The sequence below is a fragment of the Stenella coeruleoalba genome, assembly GCF_951394435.1.
Source record: "Stenella coeruleoalba genome assembly, chromosome: 4".
In the NCBI taxonomy this organism is placed as follows: Eukaryota; Metazoa; Chordata; class Mammalia; order Artiodactyla; family Delphinidae; genus Stenella; species Stenella coeruleoalba.
The window spans coordinates 118131147-118154735 of NC_137149.1; the positions used below are offsets into that span (position 1 = coordinate 118131147).

General features: G+C 39.0%; 1 protein-coding gene across 2 annotated transcripts in view; it reads right to left on the reverse strand.

The window, feature by feature from the left end:
• Positions 1–14615: 14615 nt before the first annotated feature.
• TRIM2 (tripartite motif containing 2) overlaps positions 14616–23589 on the reverse strand; it is a 214878-nt gene continuing 205904 nt past the window's right edge. For both annotated transcript variants that reach the window (XM_079920734.1, XM_079920736.1), the window contains 2 exons: positions 19826–19870; positions 14616–14779 (listed from right to left, as the gene is read on the reverse strand). In XM_079920734.1, coding sequence (XP_079776860.1) covers positions 14673–14779; positions 19826–19870 — 152 coding nt within the window. In that variant the 3' untranslated portion in view covers positions 14616–14672. The remainder of the gene's footprint in view (positions 14780–19825; positions 19871–23589) is intronic.

The following is a 23589-nucleotide window of genomic DNA, read 5'->3' on the forward strand; positions in this document are numbered from 1 at the left end:
TTGTATCTTGCAACTTTACCAAATTCATTGATTACCTCTAGTAGTTTTCTGGTGGCATCTTTAGGATTCTTTATGTATAGTATCATGTCATCTGCAAAAAGTGACAGTTTTACTTCTTTTCCAATTTATATTCCTTTTATTTCTTTTTCTTCTCTGATTGCCATGGCTAGGACTTCCAAAACTATGTTGAATAAGAGTGGCGAGGGTGGACATCCTTGTCTTGTTCCTGATCTTAGAGAAAATGCTTTCAGTTTTCACCATTGAGAATGATGTTTGCTGTGGGTGTGTCATATATGGCCTTTACTATGTTGAGGTAGGTTCCCTCTATGCCCACTTTCTGGAGAGTTTTTATCATAAATGGGTGTTGAATTTTGTCAAAAGCTTTTTCTGCATCTATTGAGATGATCATGTGGTTTTTATTCTTGAATTTGTTAATATGGTGTGTCACATTGATTGATTTGCGTATATTGAGGAATCCTTGCATCCCTGGGATAAACCCCACTTGATCATGGTGTATGATCCTTTTAATGTGTTGTTGGATTCTGTTTGCTAGTATTTTGTTGAGGATTTTTACATCTATATTCATCAGTGATATTGGTCTGTAATTTTCTTCTTTTGTAGTATCTTTGTCTGGTTTTGGTCTCAGGGTGATGGTGGCCTCATAGAATGAGTGCGGGGGTGTTCCTTCCTCTGCAATTTTTTGGAAGAGTTTGAAAAGTTTGGGTGTTAGTTCTTCTTTAAATGTTTGATAGAATTCACCTGTGAAGCCATCTGGTCCTGGACTTTTGTTTGTTGGAAGATTTTATTAATTAATTAATTTATTTTTGCTGTATTGGGTCTTCGTTTCTGTGCGTGGGCTTTCTCTAGTTGTGGCAAGCGGGGGCCACTCTTCATCACGGTGCGCGGGCCTCTCACTATCGCAGCCTCTCTTGTTGCGGAGCACAGGCTCCAGACGTGCAGCTCAGCAGTTGTGGCTCACGGGCCTAGTTGCTCCGCAGAATGTGGGATCTTCCCAGACCAGGGCTCAAACCCGTGTCCCCTGCATTGGCAGGCAGATTCTCAACCACTGCACCACCAGGGACGCCCCATTGGAAGATTTTTTTTTTTTTTTTTTTTTGTGGTAAGCGGGCCTCTCACTGTTGTGCAGCACAGACTCCGGATGCGCAGGCTCAGCGGCCATGGCTCATGGGCCCCACCACTCCACGGCATGTGGGATCTTCCCGGACCCGGACATGAACCTGTGTCCCCTGCATCGGCTGGTGTACTCTCAACCACTGTGCAACCAGGGAAGCCCCTGCTGGAAGATTTTTAATCACAGTTTCAATTTCATTACCTGTGATTTTTCTGTTCATATTTTCTTTTCTTCCTGGTTCAGTCTTGGAAGGTTATACCTTTCTAAGAATTTGTCCATTTCTTCTAGGTTGTCCATTTTATTGGCATACAGTTGCTTGTAGTAGTCTGTTAGGATGCTTTGTATTTCTGCGGTGTCTGTTGTAACTTCTTTTTCATTTTTAATTTTATTGCTTTGAGTCCTCCCCCTCTTTTTCTTGATGAGTCTGGCTAATGGTTTATCAATTTTGTTTATCTTCTTACAGATCCAACTTTAGTTTTATTGATCTTTGCTATTGTTTTCTTTGTTTCTGTTTCATTTATTTCTGCTCTGATCTTTATGATTTCTTTCCTTCTACTCTCTAATTCCTTTAGGTGCAAGGTTAGATTGTTTATTTGAGATTTTTCTTGTTTCTTGAGGCAGGCTTGTATTGCTATAAACTTCCCTCTTAGAACTGCTTTTGCTGTATCACATATGTTTTGGATCCTTGTGTTTTCATTGTAAATTGTCTCTAGGTATTTTCTGATTTCCTCTTTGATTTCTTCAGTGATCTCTTGGTTATTTAGTAACGTATTGTTTAGCCTCTGTGTGTTTGTGTTTTTTACATTTTTTTCCCCTGTAATTGATTTCTAATCTCATAGTGTTGTGGTCAGAAAGGTGCTTGATATGATTTCAATTTTCTTAAATTTATTGAAGCTTGATTTGTGAACCAAGATGTGATCTATCCTGGAGAATGTTCTGTGTGCATTTGAGAAGAAAGTGTAACCTGCTGTTTTTGGATGGAATGTCCTATAAATATCAATTAAATCTATCTGGTCTACTGTGTCATTTAAAGCTTGTGTTTCCTTATTAATTTTCTGTTTGGATGATCTGTCCATTGGTGTAAGTGAGGTGATAAAGTCCCCTACTATTATTGTGTTACCGTCAATTTCCTCTTTTATAGCTGTTAGTAGTTGCCTTATGTATTGTGGTGCTCCTATGTTGGGCGCATATATATTTATAATTGTTATATCTTCTTGGATTGATCCCTTGATCATTATGTAGTGTCCTTCCTTGCCTCTTGTAACATTCTTTATTTTAAGGTCTATTTTATCTGATATGAGTATTGCTACTCCAGCATTCTTTTGATTTCCATTTGCATGGAATATCTTTTTCCATCCCCTCACTTGCAGTCTGTATGTTTCCCTAGTTGTGAGGTGGGTCTCTTGTAGACAGAAGATATATGAGTCTTGTTTTTGTATCCATTCAGCGAGCCTGTGTCTTTTGGTTGGAGCATTTAATCCATTCATGTTTAAGGTAATTATCGACATGCATGTTCCCATTACCATTTTCTTAATTGCTATGGGTTTGTTTTTGTAGGTCCTTTTCTTCTCTTGTGTTTCCCACTTAGAGAAGTTCCTTTAGCATTTGTTGTGGAGGTGGTTTAGTGGTGCTGAATTCTCTTAGCTTCTGCTTCTCTGTAAAGCTTTTGATTTCTCTGTTGAATCTGAATGAGATCCTTGCTGGGTAGAGTAATCTTGGTTGTAGGTTCTCCCCTTTCATCACTTTAAATATATCATGCCACTCCCTTCTTGCTTGTGTAGAGTTTCTGCTGAGAAATCAGCTGTTAACCTTGTGGGTGTTCCCTTGTATGCTATTTGTCGCTTTTCCCTTGTTGCTTTCAATAATTTTTGTCTTTAGTTTTTGTCAGTCTGATTACTATGTGTCTCGGCGTGTTTCTCCTTGGCTGTGCCCTGAATGGGACTCTCTGTGCTTCCTGGACTTGGGTGGCTATTTCCTTTCCCATGTTAGGGAAGTTTTCGACTACAATCTCTTCAAAGATTTTCTCGGGTCCTTTCTCTCTCTCCTCTCCTTCTGGGACCCCTATAATGCGAATGTTGTATTTAATGTTGTCCCAGAGGTCTCTTAGGCTGTCTTCATTTCTTTCATTCTTTTTTCTGTTCCACAGCAGTGAATTCCACCATTCTGTTTTCCAGGTCACTTATCTGTTCTTCTGCCTCAATTATTCTGCTACTGATTCCTTCTAGTGTACTTTTCATTTCAGTTATTGTATTGTTCATCTCTGTTTGTTTTTTTTGTTTTTGTTTTTGCCATACACGGGCCCCTCTCTGTTGTGGCCTCTCCCGTTGTGGAGCACAGGCTCTGAATACGCAGGCTCAGCAGCCACGGCTCACGGGCCCAGCCACTGCGGCATGTGGGATCTTCCCAGACCGGGGCACGAACCCGTGTCCCCTGCATCAGCAGGCGGACTCTCAACCACTGTGCCACCAGGGAAGCCCTGTTTGTTTGTTCTTTAATTCTTCTAGGTGTTTGTTAAACATTTCTTTCATTTTCTCGATCTTTGCCTCCATTCTTTTTCCGAGGTCCTGGATATCTTCACTAACATTATTCTGAATTCTTTTTCTGGAAGGTTGCCTATCCCCACTTCATTTAGTTGTTTTTCTGGGGTTTTATGTTATTCCTTCACCTGGTACAAAGTCCTCTGCCTTTTCATTTTGTCTTTCTGTGAATGTGGTTTTCCTTCCACAGGCTGCAGGATTGTAGTTCTTCTTGCTTCTGCTGTCTGCCCTCTGGTGGATGAGGCTATGTAAGAGGCTTGTGCAAGTTTCCTGATGGGAGGGACTGGTGTTGTGTAGAGCTGGGTGTTCCTGTGGTGGGCAGAGCTCAGTAAAACTAATCCGTTTGTCTGCTGATGGGTGGGGCTAGCTTTCCTCCCTGTTGGTTGTTTGGCCTGAGGTGACCCAACACTGTTGCCTGCCCAGCTCTTTGGTGGGGCTAATGGCAGACCCTGGGAGGGCTCATGCCAAGGAATACCTCCCAGAATTTCTGCTGCCAGGGTCCTTGTCCTCACGGCGAGCCACAGCCACCCACTGGCTCTGCAGAAGACCCTTCAACACTAGCAGGTAGGTCTGGTTCTGTCTCCTATGGGGTCACTGCTCCTTTCCCTGGGTCCCGATGTGCACAGTTCTTTGTGTGTGCCCTCCAAGAGTGGAGTCTGTTTCCCCCAGTCCTGTCGAAGTCCTGCAATCAAATCCCACTAGCTTTCAAAGTCTGACTCTCTAGGAATTCCTCCTCCCGTTGCTGGACCCCCAGGTTGGGAAGCCTGACGTGGGGCTCAGAACCTTCACTCCAGTGAGTGGACTTCTGTGGCATGTGTTCTCCAGTTTGTGAGTCACCCACCCAGCCATTATGGGATTTGATTTTATTGTGACTGTGCCCCTCCTACCGTCTCACTGTGGCTTCTCCTTTGTCTTTGGATGTGGGGTATCTTTTCTGGTGTGTTCCAGTGTCTTCATGTCAATGCTTGTTCAGCAGTTAGTTGTGATTCCGATGCTCTCGCAAGAGGGAGTGAACGCACACCCTTCTACTCCGCCATCTTGAACCAGTCTCTCTTTTCGAATTACAGTTTTATCTGGGTGTGTGCTCAGGAGTGGGATTGCTGGGTCATATGGCAACTCTATTTTTAATTGTTTGAGGAGCCTTCGTACTGTTTTCCATAATGGCACCAGTTTCCATTCTGTGTGGGGTATCTTTATAAGGCTTATTTTGGTATATTAAATGCTTATATCCTACCCTTCTTGAGAACTTGCTTTGTCGAGGGGGTAGAACAAGAGAATTAACTGTCTGCCTGGTTCTGCTTTTTTCTTCTCCCTCTTAGAGAAACTAACTTAAAAGAGAGGGTGACTCAGGAACTGAGCGTAAACCTGGAATAAACAGCAGAGAATACGTGGATGCTGCTTTTGCCCACATCCACAAGGACATAAGAAAGAGAAGCAAAAGGAAAGAAAAGACGTTCTTGATGCTCTTTGTGGTAATTACACAACATGGAAACATCAGAGAGTTAGAAAAATGCTTTCTTGGGACTTAGGATGGATTTAAAACAGAACAAGTAACTGTTTTTGTGTTAGGACAGCAATCTCATACAGATCACCTATATTCATATCTAGCAGCTTCATCCGAAACAGTATAGTTGATTCATGTAGTATCTTCCAGATTCTACACACAGGACAGCCTTAATCTTAGCCCCTGAGCTGTTTAACTTTTAAACTTGGATCCTAATAAGGGTTCGACTTGCTTGCTTCAGTACCAAGAACTGCAGTGGAACAGCTGCCATACAAGGGCAGGAAGGCTTCTAGGAGGGGTGGGGGAGGGGCGCCACTTCAGCACAGTGTTATGTAACCACAAGGGGGGCGCTGCAAAGGGAAAAGCTCCCTCTGCCTTGCTTCAAAGTATTGAATTCTAAAAATGCCTCAGAGACACCTAATGATCACATTTCAGTTGCTGGAGTTAGAAGCTTAAATATAATTAGACCCAGAAAATCAATTCAATCTGATGGGCTTATACGGCTGCTATTTTCAATAACTTTAGATACTTGGTGTCCCCAAGAAACAGTTGTAAAAATGTATGTACAGTATGTTTCAGCAGGAGAAATGTCAATTCCTTTTTCATTGACAATGAGTTATGCATGTTGATCTACCAACAGTCCCCAAACAAGGTGCATTCCAATAGGTCCTTTCTAAGTCAGTCGTTAGGCTGGAACATAGTTTCCCATAGAAACAATTTTAGATGTGGTGGTTCAGATGGCCAGATATGGCCAAAGAAGTCCATTAACCTAATTTTACTAAAGACCCTGACCACCATGGATGACAATGCTTTTCTGTAAGAAAATGTTTCCTAACCTCTGAGCTGGCCTTCCTGTAACTCATCTTCCCCTGTCCTGGCAGGAGTGCAGGAGGCCCTGAATGCAGAGGCTGGCTGGGGGTGAGGGTGATGCAGGCAAGTGTAGGCTACTCCACAGCAAGACCAAGGGCTCCAAGGTGAGAGTGAGGTCTGGTGGCACCCAGACCCTGGAAGGCAGTGCACCTGTGCAAGTAACCACCATCACTGTATTTGCAGTATTTTATTTTCTCCTGACAAGAACTTCCTAAATGTTCAGAATGACATGACTATCTTCTGCTGAGCCTATACTCTGTGCTAGAGCACAGTGTTAATTGCTGTATCTACATCATTTCACTTAATTCTCCAAACAAACTCCAGATCTTTGAGGCCAGTTATTTTATCTAGATTCAAGAAACAGGGCAGGGGGGAAGAGGGGCAACAAACAGGGGAAGAGGGGTCTGCGAGTGGGAGGTACAAACTACTGGGGGTGAGACAGGCTCAAGCCTATTGTACAACACAGGGAATAGAGCTGATACTTTGTAATAACTGTAAATGGCATGTATAAAAATTAAAAAAATAAAGAAGAAAGAAACAGGGCAGGAAGGCGTAGGGATGTTAAGTAACTTGCCTAAATTCACAGTGAGAGCCAGCACTGGAACTCAAGCTTGTTTGACCCAGATCCATACTGTTCTCCAGGGACTTAGGAAACACTTCCAACAGTCTACTGTTTATTTTCATTCAATGGTTTTCATTAAGACAAAATTATCCTGCTCAGCGAATGGATTGGATTAATTGATTCAAGAAATATTAAGTGCTTTATTTATATGTGGATGATGCAAGGAGGTATAAGCTGGGAATCTAGTGGATACAAAACATCCAAACACGAAGATTATTTAGGTAACGTTACAAATGACCAGTGCCACATGAGTGGATATACCGTAACTTGTTATATAGAGCGATGGCTTACGGGAGGTTACTGTGAGCTGGTGTTAATAGAGAAGGCCTCATGAAGGATGCTGGACTTGAGCTGCTCCTTGAAGAAATAGGGTTTAGATAGAGGACATGCCTGATGAAGGGCTCAGATGAGCAAAACTTGCATGCTAATGATCCTTCGATTAAGAGATGAGACTAGCTTAATTTGTATCATGCTGCAGAGAAGTGTAAAATAAAATTGAAAAGTTGGGGCCAGATGGCGCAGAGACCTCTAGGATTTCTTTGTTGTAATTCAACTTTTTGAACAAGCAATATACAGTCAAAAATAAAATTTATAAAAAGGAACAGAGGAAAAATCCCTCCCTTTCACATAGGTAACCATTATTAAGTTTCCTGTGCATCCTTTCAGGTTTTCGTGTGTGTGTGTGTAGACACAAGCAATTATATGTGTTACTTTCCCCCTTTGTTAAAAGGTAGCAATATGGTCTGTAGAAATTTTGGATAGCAATAATTTACTATTGTATATGTTTTTCTTACTATTTAAAATGATTATGTTTAATTATTAAAATATAATAGTGTTTCCCACTGTGGATTTATTAAACAGATATCAATAACTGGGAGCCAGAATAGGAACAGTCATTTCCAGAGGTGGACCCACCCACGGTCAATTTTATATCTATGGAACTACATGCTAGGAAGTGTGGGTGTAGGCTGGTGTGGCAGTGCTCCTCTACCACATCACCCTAACACCTGTACATTCCTCACCTTGGCTTTCTTTAGTTTTATAATTCCCTGCTTGTGTGTCTGCCTCATTCACTTAACTGGAATCCTTTGAGGCAAGGACTATAGAACTCATTTATCTTCGTATCATCAACATCTAATATAATGCCTGGCAAATATGAGATTATTAAATGAATGTTCAAATGATTTCATAGAGAAAAAGTGACTGTGAGTAACCTTCAAAAATGACTTAATTTATCTGAACCCTAGGATATTAGAATATTAGGAGAAGAAATGGTATTTTATCCTATCTGGTAATGTGGTCTGATGCAACACTGTGGAGGCGTGTAAAGAAAGATCAGACAGTAGAGAGGAAGAGTGAAGATACTGGGGGAGGGAAAGAGGAGAAAAAATGAAGCAAAGCAAGTTCTTGGAGCAACCAGGAGGGAGCTGGGCCTCGGCAACAGTGGAGATGTTAGTCTAAGCAGAAGTATGGGTGTGAAAATAACTGGAGGTAGGGGGTTAGGGAGTTGAGATTATGCCTGAAGAGCTCATATTAAAAAAATTTTTTTTAAAATAAATAGAGAAAATTGAGGAAAGTAGAGTTGAATAGAGAGGCCTGGGTGGCAAATGTTTGAAATAGTTTTAGGGACTGAGAGGAAAAGCTGATTGAAAGTAACAGCTGCTTTATAGCCTTTCTGGAATAAGGCCAGTTATATCTTTAAGTAAAAGCGTTGATAAGCAATGCTGAGAGTCTATTTGAGGCAGGAGATTATGAAGTTGCAATTCTTTTGTGCCAAATAATATGTGAGGTGCCCTGGCCCTACAGAGATTAAAAATCAACATGCCCTCAAGTAGCTTTTGTCTAGTATGGAGAAGAGTATCTTCAAAATATGTTTAGTTCCAACACTACCACCTTACTCTTTAAATGGTTTTATTATAACATAGTTAATATTGCCATATAATATGGCTGTCACTGCTTCTAAATATTGTCTATATGTGAGAAAAGTTAAGCAACCTCTTAGAAACTTTCAGATATGGTTATACAAAATAATTTTCATATCCAGGTACTTTAATCCCTCAAGCTGTGCTATGTCAAATGTTGACACCGTGCTGAAAAAGAAGTTATCTTTCTAAGTGCATTAAGGAAATTGTTGTCATTGAAAGTATATTTCTATCTGTTAAAAACAAACAAACAGGCCATTTCAGTCCCTGTATATACAAACTGATTTTATTAGGGTCCTTAAAGGCAAAATATTTGTTCCAGTTGACCTCAGAATCAAACCAAATCTGCTCGGATGGAAACTTGCTAATAAGCAAGTTAAACTCAGTCAGGTGTGGGTCCCTAGAGCTCACATAACACAGGAAAAACATGTAAGCAAGAAGTACGTTTACTTAAACATGGTAACAACCACAACTGGACAGAAAAAAATTACACATCTGTTCAATTTAAATGTGTAAAAAGTTCCCATAGTTACTTTTCAAAATGTTATGAGAAACATGATGCCTTCCAAGCTCCGGCTTGCAAAATAATTTGCCCTTTCTGCATCAAATCCAGTCTCCAAACTGGTAAGGTACATTTTAGAGAGGTTTTTCAGAAAGCATTTGGGATTTCACTTCTAAAAGCTAACCTGAAGACACCTGAGCATTAATTACAAATTTTCTTTTTCATTAATAAATTTCAGCTAAAAGGCAGTAATTTTTACAAATCTGTTTTTTTTCTTTTTTTTTTTTTTTCTGCGGTACGCGGGCCTCTCACCGTTGTGGCCTCTCCCGCTGCGGAGCACAGGCTCCGGACACGCAGGCTCAGCAGCCATGGCTCACGGGCCCAGCCGCCCCGCAGCATGTGGGATCTTCCTGGACCGGGGCACGAACCCGTGTCCCCTGCATCGGCAGGCGGACTCTCAACCACTGCGCCACCAGGGAAGCCCCCTTTAATTTTGTTTCTTTTCTCAGAAGTCTCTTTCAAGAATTATCTATTGGTTAGAGAAGATCTGAAGTTCAGTAATCCCCTTATTTTCCCTTCAGTTTTTAGTTATGTTACATTTACAGCTATTTATTGATTGATATTTATTGATATTTTTATTTTGGAATAGAAAATAAAGTGTTAATTTTCAAAGATTAAAAAAAACTATGTTTATTGAAGATGATATGATCTTGGAAAACCTCAAAGAATTAATTATAAAACAAACTCAAACAAAAAAGAACGTAGCAAGATAGCAGGATATAAAGTTAATATGCAAAACCCAATGGCCTTCAGATACATAAATAATGACCAGTTAGAAGATAAGATGGAAGAGAAAATTCCATTTAAAATGGCAACAAAAAAAGATAAAATACTTAAGAAACACTTAAGAAATACAAAAATTTTATATGAAGAAAACTTTATAGTTTTCCGGAAAACTTAGCGTTTGCTGGAAAAACATAAGAGTATGTTTGAGCAAATGGAAAGACATCCCTTGTTCTTGAATAGAATGTTTCATCATCAAGATATCAGGTCTATATTAATTTAAAATTTTAATACAATCTCAATAAAAAAATAGCACCTGGATTTTTTTTCTGGAATTTGAAAAGTTGAAACTAAAGTGTGATCTCAAGTCAGTTGTCAACTTGGAGCAAAACTGTGACTTAAGGAAGAAAGCTGTATTTGGCATTCCTCTCAGAAATGAACTCGCCACCACTGAGCCAGTCCTATTCACCTCTAGCAGATTTGCTGCTATGTGGGTTGCTAAATCAGCCAGTTTCCAAAAGAAGCTGGAAATCTCAATTTGCATGTGACCTTTTACATGTGAATATGTTGACAACTAATTTAAATTAAAAATAAAATACAGGTTAGGCAAAATAAAATATACCTCGCAGGTCATATCTAGACCACGGGCAGTCAGTTTTTGATCTGTTGGAAGTTGACAAACTTTTTCTGTAAAGCGTCAGATGGTAAATATTTCAGGCTTTGTAGGCTACATACAGCCTCTGTTGCATACTCCTATTTTTACATCATTAAAAATGTGTATAAAAGGCATTCTTAGCTCAAAGGCTGTAAAAAAACAGGCCTTGGATTTGGCGCTCAGGGTGGCAGTTTGCCATTCTTGGTTAATAGAAATCATTAGCCTTGAGAGTCAATGAATAGTTTCAAAGATAGCCATATTACCTGAACTCTCTTACAAATAATTTTTAAAAAGTCAAGCTGGGATAAACATAATATAAATTCACTGCAGTGGACATCTCATAATGCAGTACATTTCCCTCCCGATATTCAGGAAGCACATCCTGAAAGGGAGTTTATGTATAATTTTAAGACACCTTCCCCCCAACTGTCACATTGTAACTGCTCTTACAAATGATGCCATATTAGCTGGAAAATGCTTTCTATTTTACTCCAATCATGTTCGCCAAAAAAAAAAAAAAAAAAAAAAAGCCCCAGTGTTATCGGGTTTACAATTTAGATCTTTCTGCTCAGGAATTATTAGGGTGGTTCTTGCTTCTTGGCTGTCAGCTGTACACATTTCCTTTTCTAATCCCTTAGAATCATGTTTGATAAAGTTCAGGATAATAGCACCTATTTCTGAGACAGACCAAGAACTTTATAATCCTATTAGACTAATGATGCGGCAAACATCAGAGGAAAAGTCATATCCAATTCATCCTTATGGATTGCTTTGGTCCTGGCCCAACCTCAGAAGTGACATTTCAGTGATCTGACCTGACCCTGAACCATTGTGAAACTTACTAGGAAACTGTAAAATCTCTTCTAGAATCCTTTAAAAATAAGACAGGTAGTGAGATTTTAAAAATAACTACATGTGAAGAAGATTGATAAGATGGAAATCAGCTCTCAAATACCTTTTAAACTTCACAGTTCATTGAAACGATACTGGGAGTATCAATTATAACATTTACTGAATCAAATTTGATCCTGGATCACTAGTCATTTGACTCTAGGTCTACCTAAGTTGCCCTCAGTCTTCAGATCAATTACAAAACCAACCCAGGACTAAGGATTACCTAGAGTTCGGCTGGACCAATGCCCCTGGGCTTCTTAATCAGTATCTCTAATTACAGGGCAGAGCAAGCTCAAAAGCAGCTCTTCAAGATGAAGAAGAGCTGATGTGCTGGAACAGGCAAAAGCCAACTTAGTAGTGAGCCAGCCAACATCACTAAGATTAAATCACATAAATTATGATGAACTATATTACATGAAAAACAATAGTACTGGGCTTCCCTGGTGGCGCGGTGGTTGGGAGTCCGCCTGCCGGTGCAGGGAGTCCGCACGCGGGTTCGTGCCCCGGTTTGTGAGGATCCCATGTGCCGCGGAGCGGCTGGGCCCGTGGGCCATGGCCGCTGAGACTGCGCGTCCGGAGCCTGTGCTCCGCAACGGGAGAGGCCGCAGCGGTGAGGGGCCCGCGTACTGCAAAAACAAAGAACAAAAAACAAAAAAAAAGCAATGGTACTAAAACTAAAAACTCATCACTCCCTAATTATTGTACATTTTACCATTATCTGTGCTCTTGAGATTTACATCTATTGTATATGCATGGTAGAAATACTATACAATGGGGTGCTACTGAGCATCTTTCCCCAGCCCTGCACTGTCATCATGTTGGTAATCTGAACTTGGCTATGCTGGGAGTATTTATACCACACAGATAGGCAAATACTATAAACCAGGCCCCACTCCACTTTCCAAAGAGTCAGTTTAGTTAAACATCCACCAGCACGTTTCTGGCTTAGGAGGATACCATAACTTCTAAATAGCTCATGAACAGACTCCATCTCAATCATTCTTGTGCTAGACTCATAAAATATTCAAAAAAAATTTTTGAAGTTGTCTAAATATTTATGAAATAGAATCTTTTAGGGATCATTAGAAATGGATTTCTTTTTGAACATACATACCTTCTCTCTGAACAAGGAAGCATCTTTTAATTTTTAAAATAAAAAAAGTATTTTTGGCCACACTGAGTAGCTTGTGGGATCTTTTTTTTTAATTAATTAATTTTATTTATTCATTTTTTTTTTTTGGCTGCGTTGGGTTTTCGTTGCTGCATGCAGGCTTTCTCTAGTTGAGGCGAGCAGGGGCTACTCTTCGTTGCGGTGTGTGGGCTTCTCACTGTGGTGGCTTCTCTTGTTGCGGAGCACAGGCTCCAGGCGCACAGGCTTCAGTAGTTCTGGCATGCAGGCTCAAAAGCTACGGCTCGTGGGCTCTAGAGCACAGGCTCAGCAGTTGTGGCGCCCAGGCTTAGTTGCCCAGTGGCATGTGGGATCTTCCCCGACCAGGGCTCAAACCCGTGTCCCCTGCATTGGCAGGTGGATTCTTAACCACTGCGCCACCATGGAAGCCCTAGCTTGTGGGATCCTAGTTCCCCGACTAGGGATCAAACCTGGGCCCCTGGCAGTGAGAGCGCGAAGTCCTAACCACTGGACTGCCAGGGAATTCCCAGAAGCACCTTTGCTAATAAATAGCAAACTGGGTCTGAGAAATCGTGGAATTCCCATTAGTGTATTAGGGAAAGGCTTACGATGGGTTATTTTTATTTTTCGTCCTTTGTCTCTCACCTCAAATACTTTCTCCTGTGAGAAGAGCTATTGCCCGAAGGCAACACAGACTGGCCTTGAGAACAAAGTTGGACCAATAAGCTCCTGCCCACATCCAGGAAGTGATTAAGTAGGTCTAGGGCAAGTCCATGCAATACAAAGCCCAGATTCACTAACAAACGGCATGAATACCATCTGGGTCATTGCAGACATACGGAGTACCTCATTCAAGTCACTCAAAAGAATATCAAAATTGCACAGTGTGAAAAAAAATTAAGGCATATGTGTAACGGGCATTACACATGTTAGTTTTTTTATTAAGGCACTTTTTTTTTAAATTAATTTTATTTATTTAGTTTTGGCTGTGTTGGGTCTTTGTTGCTGTCTGTCGCAGGCTTTCTCTAGTTGTGGCGAGCAGGGGCTACTCTCCTTGTGGTGCACAGGCTTCTCATTGTGGTGGCTTCTCTTGTTGCGAAGCACAGGCTCGAGGAACGCAGGCTTTAGTAGTTGCAGCACGCGGGCTCAGTAGTTGTGGCTCGCAGGCTCAGTAGTTGTGGCACGTGGCCTTAGTTGCTCCGTGGCATGTGGGATCTTCCCAGACCAGGGATCGAACCCGTGTCCCCTGCATTGGCAGGCGGATTCTTAACCACTGTGCCACCAGGGAAGCCCCCACACATTAGTTTTGATTTTTCTTTTAAGTTTGTCTTGGAGTGCCTGCAAATACGCTAAATGCCTAAGCTGCACTGGAAAAAGATATATACACAGGGCATACATTATTTTTAACCTCCTCTTTTTTAGGTAGTTGAAAAAAAAATCCCTGAACTCTTGCTGGTTATGTGTGCAATACTAACACCACTATATCATCTTATAGAAAGTGCATAAATCAGGACAAAGGGCCACGTGCTTGTTCTTTACAGTAGAAAGGCATCAAACATTCAAAGAAAGTAGTTTTCATGTCTGAGGAATTACTACCTAACTCCAAGTTTGAGGAACACCAACTTTCTGTATTTTTTCCTGTGGGAAATTTGCAAATATGATGCTATACACTGAAAATCACTCCCTCACATTTTTCCACTAAATACTGAGAAATAGTAAAGCAGCCATTAGAGTTTTTAAGGTTATTTCCAAGCATGTATGTATGGGCGTATAGGTATAATACAGCCTTCAAAATTACCCTTAGTTCTTAATATTTAATATTTGAGAGAAACTAAAAAATGTTATCATGTCATGGGCTTTAATCTATAAAAAATTATTGGTAAAACTAACAGGTGGATGACTTTACTTGCATTCTCCTACTCTAATGAGCACTGAGAGAACATGGCTATTATTCTGCTTTTGACTGATCAAAAAGAGTGCAAAACATCTACACTTTATACTTTATTTAAAATTAATAAAACAAACACAGTTATAGGTAAATGAAAATTCAGTACATTTAGCTGGATAATATAAAAATTTACATATTCACAAGCACATAGCTCCTTCACTGACACCAAACATTTTAATCTATGTAGTCAAAGTCTTCTGGAATTCCAAAATTTTTATCAATTTTATTTTCTTCGAGCCCAAATTTTCTTTTGGCCCAAGATTTTATTGCAAATATGTTATCTATAAAGAAAATTGAGAAATATTTTTGAGAATTGAAAATATAATCACAAAACATTTCAAATATAATTACATTCAGCCTTTTTTTTTACTTCTATTACTTTTAGAAGTATCAAAATAAGGAGTTTTCTGTATTTTCAAGAGTAGCAGCAATTAACTTCAGAAGAAAGAAAAGATTTAATGATTATTTTGAATAAACAGATTTCATATTAAAAAATTCAGTAGGGGGCTTCCCTGGTGGCGCAGTGGTTGAGAGTCTGCCTGCCGATGCAGGGGACATGGGTTCGTGCCCCGGTCCGGGAAGATCCCACACACCACGGAGCAGCTAGGCCCGTGAGCCATGGTCACTGAGCCTGCGCGTCCGGAGCCTGTGCTCCGCAACGGGAGAGGCCACAGCAGTGAGAGGCCCATGTACCGCAAAAAAAAAAATTCAGTAAATTAGTTGCCACTAAAGAATACCCTTTAGAATAATTCAAAGCCAGGGAGAGGTTAATGGTGCCTCTTCCACATTTCCACAGCAAAGGCAGGATTCTGTTACCTCAGGAATTAGAGTTGCTCCTGTTCCCAAATGGAACCCCTTTCCCTCCCCCACAGAGAGAATGGCTTCCAGACAATCAGGCCAGGGAGAAGGGGTGAGGAGGAGAGAAGGGATTCTCTTAAGACTAAAAGAGGAACACATATATCCTGAATGTCTTCTAGGGAATTTAAATGCAGTTTACCACTGAAAAAAGTGTTACATCTATATAAAGGGATTTATCCCAAGGAAATAAATTGTGTACAAAGATTTATGAGCAAATCTTCATCCCAGTGTAACAAAAGAAAAAAATAAAAGCAATCAAAAAATCTAGAAACTATAAATGCTGGAGAGGGTGTGGAGAAAAGGGAACACTCTTGCACTGCTGGTGGGAATGTGAATTGGTACAGCCACTATGGAGAACAGTATGGAGGTTCCTTAAAAAACTATAAATAGAAAGACCATATGACCCAGCAATCCCACTACTGGGCATATACCCTGAGAAAACCATAATTCAAAAAAGACATTTTTTGAATTCATAATTCAAAAAAGACATAAAACATTAAGCACTGTGTTAGTTGTGATAATGAAATGAAGGGTTAAAGTAGGTTCTTTTGGAGTGTTATTGGCCGAATTATCACCTCCCCCTAGTTCATATGTTGTAGTCCTAAACCCCACTACCTCAGAATATGATTGTACTTGGAAATTGGGTCTTTAAAGAGGTGATTAAGTTAAAATGAGCCCACTGGGGTGGACCCTAATCCAATCTAACTGGTGTCCTTACAAGAAAAAGAAACGTGGATACACTGAGACACTAGGGCCAGGCATTGGAAAGACTCTGTCAGGACACAAGGAGAAGAAGCCAAGGAGAGAGAGGCCTCAGAAAAAACCAAACCTGCCTACACCTTGAGTTTGGACTTCCATCCTCCAGAACTGTGAGAAAATCAATTTCTTTATTTATGCCACCTGGTCTGAAGTATATTGTTATGGTACCATTAGGAAATTAATATATGAAGTTCAATCACTCTTAAAAATATTGTTTTAGGAAGTTTAATTCCAAGTATCGAATATTGATAACTAAATGTTTGGAACGAAGTTCACTGCTGAGGTGAATACTACTATATCAAATAGAATAATGTTAACAAAATATCCTCATTTCTTTAAATAAAGAGTTATAGGATATCAACAGATATTAAAATAAATCTTTATGTAATGATCTAAACCAAATCTCTACTTTTCATAAGAACCTAAGAGAGAATACTAATAGCACTCTAGAATAATCTGTTTAATTTGATTAGTGTCTGCACAACTTGTGCAATCTTGACAGTCACAACCAAATACTTATAGAGGGCCCATTGCTACGTAAGACAGCTATTAAGTGTATTACAGGTATTCCAGAACATAAAGAGCCTATGCCTTCAAACTGACACAAGAGTAGAGAGAGAAAAATCAATTTATCACTAAACAATTCCAAAGTGATATGTGTGTTAGAGAGAAAAGATCAAGTGTTATGTGTAGAGCTTGTACAATAGGCTCCAAGAATACAGAAAGATTTCCAGAAAACAAGAGGACAGATGCAACGCTGTAGGAGCCTTGGAGGAATGTATTTCAACCCGGGAACAGGAGAGAAGAAAACGAGGCACCACAGTAAGACTAGAGCCTCTGCAGGAAGGAGTTCCTGGTTCATGTGAGGGCAAGAAACCATTTTATTATAAACCTTCAAAGATTAAGAACAAACAAAAGAATAAACAAATAAAAAGCCTCTGTATACAATGCTTAATGGACCAATTCAAAAAGACTCTGATTAAATATGTCCTTGGGCCACTCGATGTCTGCCTTCAAGACAAAGTCACCCGCAATTTTGATAGTTCATCCCTGTCAATTAATTTTTCTATTATGTGGAAATGTTTATGAATGGATAAAAAAATACTTTTATTTTTAAAGAAACAACCTTAAGACTGGTAGAATTCATATTAATTTATATGGTGGCAAACCCAAGATATATACAGGAATAGGATGGGCAATATCACATGCATGTTAGGACCTCACAACATCTTTCCCCCCTCACTCATTTAGATGTCTCTCATACAAAGTCGTAAAAACTCCACTATCTTAGTTATTAGGCAAGATTTTATATAATTTGATAAGTCACTTTTAAAGTTACTTAATGTCGCAAAACATTTAGATGCTATATTTCTAGTTATATTTATACCCTGAGGTGACTTCTCATTCTATAAAATTGAAATACTGAATTACTGAACAGTAAGTATGCTCAATTAAAAATACATTTTAGGGACCTTTTCAGTATAAAGAAACCAAATCTTAACTAATAATTATATAACGATCTTTAGTTATAAGTATTATTGATGTTTTCTTTCTGTTTGTTTTGAAAACAGGAAGGTTTTCTGAGGTGTAATTCGTTTTAACTCCATGATTTTTTCATAACACTTTTATGTTGGAAGGAGCAAGTTGTAAACTCAAATGGAAATATGTTTTTTTGTTCGTTTGTTTTTGCGGTACGTGGGCTTCTCACTGTTGAGGCCTCTCCCGTTGCGGAGCACAGGCTCCGGACACGCAGGCTCAGCAGCCATGGCTCACGGGCCCAGCTGCTCCGCGGCATGTGGGATCCCCCCGGACCGGGGCACGAACCCGTGTGCCCTGCATTGGCAGGCGGACTCTCAACCACTGCGCCACCAGGGAAGCCCCCAGAAATATTGTTCTTAACAGCTGTTTCTACTGTTCTGAAAATATTATCCTTCCTGTATGATTTAAAAAGTTTCAGGTTCTTTCTCAGCTAATAACACAAGGGAAAAAAAAGTTGTTCACATTTTTTTAATTATAATTTTTGAAGTTTATGATCAACTGGAAAACATGAAAGGATTTTTTTAAGAGACAGGGAAAAGGGGAGTATTTGTTTATCAATGTGTCTAATGGTGTGCTAAACGGCTTACAAACTGTTTTATTTAATCCTTCCAAAATGTGAGGTAGATATTATCCACATTGAACAGATGAAGAAGCAGGGTCAGAGAGGTTCAATAAATCACATAGCAAATAAGGAGAACAACCTGGATTCCTCTGAAAGTCAAGTTCCTCCCACTATATACACAGGCTGCCTGTGCCTACTGTTTGCTGAGCTGCTTTGTTAATTAGGGGAAATCATTTTGTGACTCTTGTCTTATTTTTAACCTAAAAATCCACTTGCTTTTTTACTTACTCAAAATTTTATATTTCTCAAACCTATATGATATCACTGTATTTATTATTTATTTATACTTTATTGGACACACATTTCATTATTCTCTTTTATTTAATGTTAGTTTGCTGTTTTTACCCTCCTTTGTTCTTATCACTAAAGCATTACACTAGGAAATAACTTTGTAATAAATAAGACTGCAATTTTATAGGGACCAAAGGCCAGTTATATTGATTTTATCACTGTACTTAATTCTAAAATAGACAAGGAAAAACGATTCTTAAGTTTTCTGTGAAATACAGAGGTCTGGACATGGAATCAGGGAAATCTGGCTCTAATCCCTGTTCATCCAGTGACTAATCACCTTTGACTTAAGGCAGCTACTTCAAGCTTTCTGCATCTCTGTGTCAATGCAATCTTATCCATGCTGTCCCACGGAAACAGAATAAGGGTAACACATATAAAGGCATTAAAGACTCTTACCAGGATGGAAAGGTTCAATTACCATTATTTCATAATTAAATACTGAAAAAACATCAGTGTAACTTCCAGACAGGTTTTAACAATAATAATCATACTTGTATATAATTCACAACAATCATTATTTATTAATGTTCTTCTAAATTTTAAGACACATAGATAATGCCTCATTAGTTCCCATTTCTTAGTATATACCTGGTATAGACCAGAGGGTGTATCCATTGGCAAATGGATTAATGAGGCATTTACATGAAAGCAGGTACACAGAGAAGACTACCCCGTGTGGTGGGTGAGAGCTTGGACTCTGAAATCTAATTCCTGTTCCACTGCCTAGCACCTGTGTGACTGTGGGTTCCTAGTGGCCTCAGTTTCATCTCTAAAATTAGGGATAATAATCCTATCTACCTCATAAGATTGTTGTGGAGATAAAATGAGAATGCAGCACAGACACGCTTTATAATGCCTGGCTCATAATCAGCCCTTGACAAATGTTTGCAATTATTATTATGAGCAAGAAGACAAATCTTTAGGATTGCATGAAACTCTTAAAAGTTGTATCTTGCATTAATATATAAGAAGGTTAAGTGATTAGCCCAAGTGATTTATCTAGGAAAAGTTACACAAAACTTAAAGTAATCATTGGTTTTACAAAAATGCCTTACACTTTACAAAATGACTCATAATAAGATTTTAAAAATTCCTCAAGTAAATGAAATGATTTAAGATATAAAAACTTGATTAATACATACACTTTCAGAAATGTCTTTTCTTGAACTTAACCAGGAACAATAGTTCCTGCATTTCACATCATAGTAAGTGTACAAGAGTTTGACTAGTTTATCAGTGCCACTGTAATACATACCAGTCCATCTGTTAGCAGCTTCTTTGGCCACTTCATTTGCTTGACCTGAAAAAAACCCAACCATATATATATAGATTCATCCTTTTCGGAAAAAAAAGCTCAAATAGTGACACTGTATCTCACAAACCTGCTCAACTTCCCAAGGAAATTTTAGATAGTCGCAGTTATCTTAGTCATGAATAGAAAGTCAATGTGAACAATTTCCCTTTCCTAAATGTCCACTATTATGGTACTTCCTCTTTAAAAACATGTTTAACCGAGATGTTTCTCAAATAATTTACACCAGAAGAAGATAAAATAATTTAAGTTTAATGATAAGCATTTTAGTGTATACATATTAGACAACAATAAACTTGACAATATAATTTTAATGGCCATACAGTAGCCCTGAAGGAGGAAATATTTACTTTATATTTAATTATACTTCTTGTTATTACATGTTATCTGTATCTATATGATGTCGTTCAACTTAATCTGCACAGCACATAACAATGCCATGATCACCTGGGCATAAATAGTATTCATAATGATAGCATTTATTTATTTATTGAAATACAAGTTATATACCAAAGAATTCACCATATTAAAGTGTATTATTCAGCGGTTTTTAGTATATTTACAGGGCTGTACAACCATCACCACTACCTAATTCCAGAACATTCTCATAACCCAAAAGAAAATCCCATAGCCATTAGGAGTCACTCCACTTCCCCTTACCCCCAGCCCCTGGAGACCACTTACCTACTTTCTGTCTCTATGGATTTGCCTATTCTGGACATTTCATATAAATGAAATCATATATGTCTGGCTTCCTTTCACTTGGCACAATGTTTTCAAGGGTTGTCAACTGTAGCATGTATAAATACTTCATTCCTTTTTACTGCCAAATAATATTCCATTGTATGGATATACCACATTTCACTTAGTCGCCCACCAGTTGATGGACATTTGGGCTGTTATTACTAATATGAATAATTTAACAATTTTTGTGTGAACATGTTTTCAATTCTTTTGGGTACATACCTAGGGGTGGAACTGCCAGCTCAAATGGTAACTATACATACAATATTTTGGGGAACAGATAACTTGTTTTCCAAAGTGGCTGCATCAACACACCATTGTAAAGCAATTATACTCCAATAAAGATAAAAACAAAAACAAACAAAAAAAAAGTGGCTGCATCATTTTCACAGTCCCACCAGCAATCTAAGAGTTCCAACTTCTCCACATCCCCACCAATAATTATTTTGCCTTCTTTTTATTATAGCCATCCTAATGGATATCTCATTGTGTTGTGATTTGCATTTCCCTAATGACTAATGATGTTGAGCATCTTCCCATATGCTCATTGGCCATTTGTATATTTTCCTTGGAAAAATGTCTATTCAAATCCTTTGTCTGTGTTTAAATTCTTTTTATTGTTGAGTCATAAGAGTTTTTTTAATGTATATTTTTGATATTGGACACTCGTCAGATACAGGATTTGCAACTATTTTCTCCCATTCTGTGGGTTTTCTTTCCACTTTCTTGACAATGTACTTCGACACACAAAAGTTGTTAATTTTGATGAAGTCAAATTTATCTACTTTTTCTTTGGTTGCTTGAGCTTTTGATGTCATATCTAAGAAAACTAGGCTACAGAGACACACATCTATGTTTTTTTTTTCTAAGAGTTTTATAGGTTTAGCTCTTACGTTTAGGTCTCTGCTCTACTTGAGTTAATTTTTGTATACAGTGTGAGGTGGGAGGCCAGGTTGATTCATTTGCATGTGAATAACCAGTTGTGCCCAGCGTCCTTGGTTGAAAACACTATTTTGTTCTGATTGAATGGTCTTGGTACCCTTGCTCAAAACCTTGTTTACTTCTGGACGCTCAATTCCATTTCATTAACCTGTATGTCTATTCTTATACCAGTACCAAATTGCCTTGATTACTCAAGTTTTGTAGAAAGTTTTGAAATTGGGAAATTTGAGTCTTCCAACTTTTTTCTTCCCCAAGGTTCTTTTGGCTGCTCTGGGTCCCCTGCATTTTCATATGAATTTTAGGACTAATATCAATTTCTGCAGAAAAGAAATTGGAATTTTGGAGGTTTTACAGTTAATCTGTAGACCAGTTGGGGGGTACTTCCACCATGACAACATTTAGGTCATTCAATTCATGAACATGGGATGTCTTTCTATTTATACAGGTCTTTAATTTCATTAAATGTTTTTTACTTTTCAGTACAAGTCTTGCACTTCTTTGATTAATTTTACTCCTAAGTATTTTACTCATTTTGATGCTACTGTAAGTGGAATTCTCTCTTAATTTCATTTTCAGGCTGTTTATTGATAGTTTATAAAATACAAGTGTTTTTTATATATTGATTTTCTATCTTGCAATCAGCTGACCTCACTTGTGAACTCTAATAGTTGTATTTTGCTGTTGTTGTTTTGTGGATTGTTTAGGGGTATCTATCTATCTAAGATCATGTCAACTGAAAATAGAGATAGTTTTCTTTTTTTCTTTTCAATATGGATGCTTTTTATTTCTCTTTCTTACCTAACTGCCCTGGCTTGAATTTCCAGTACAGTGTTGAACAGAAGAGGTGAGAGTGGACATCCTTGGGGAAAGCATACAGCATTTCACCATTCAATGTGTTAGCTGTTCTATTTACAGTAGGCAGGACATGGAAGCAACCTAAGTGGCTATTGACAGATGAATGTTTAAAGAAGATGTGGCACATATATACAATGGAATATTACTCAGCCATAAAAAGAAACGAAATTGAGTTATTTGCAGTGAGATGGATGGACCTAGAGATTGTCATACAGAGTGAAGTAAGTCAGAAAGAGAAAAATAAATACTGTATGCTAACACATATATATGGAATCTAAAAAAAAAAGGTTCTGAAGAACCTTGGGGCAGGACAGGAATAAAGACGCAGACATAGAGCATGGATTTGGGGACACGAGGAGGGGGAAGGGTAAGCTGGGACGAAGTGAGAGAGTGGCATGGACTTATATACACTACCAAATGTAAAATAGATAGCTAGTGGGAAGCAGCCACATAGCGCAGGGAGATCAGCTCTGTACTTTGTGACCAAGACGGGTGGGATAGGGAGGGTGGGAGGGAGACGCAAGAAGGAGGAGATATGGGGATATATGTATATGTATAGCTGATTCACTTTGTTATAAAGCAGAAACTAACACACTATTGTAAAGCAATTATACACCAATAAAGATGTTAAAAAAAAAGTTAGATGTGCATTTTTTTTTTGGTTGCACCACATGGCACGTGGGATCTTAATTCCCCAACCAGGGATGGAACCTGTGCCCCCGGCATTGGAAGCGCAGAGTCTTAACCACTGGGCCGCCAGGGAAGTCCCAGCTGTGCATTTTTTACAGATACACTTTTTTGTTTGTTTGTTTTTGTGGTACGCAGGCCTCTCACTGTTGTGGCCTCTCCCATTGCGGAGCACAGGCTCCGGACGTGCAGGCTCAGCGGCCATGGCTCACGGGCCCAGCCGCTCTGCGGCATGTGGGATCTTCCCGGACCGGAGCATGAACCCGTGTCCCCTGCATCGGCAGGCGGACTCCCAACCACTGTGCCACCAGGGAAGCCCACAGACACACTCTTATTAGACTGAGGAAGTTCACTTCTTTTCCCAGTTTGTTGAGTGTTTTTATTACGAAAGGGTGTTGGATTTTATCAAATACTTTGTTTATTGAGACAATTATGTGGGGTTACATCCACGTTTATTCTATAAATAGGTTGCATTAGAT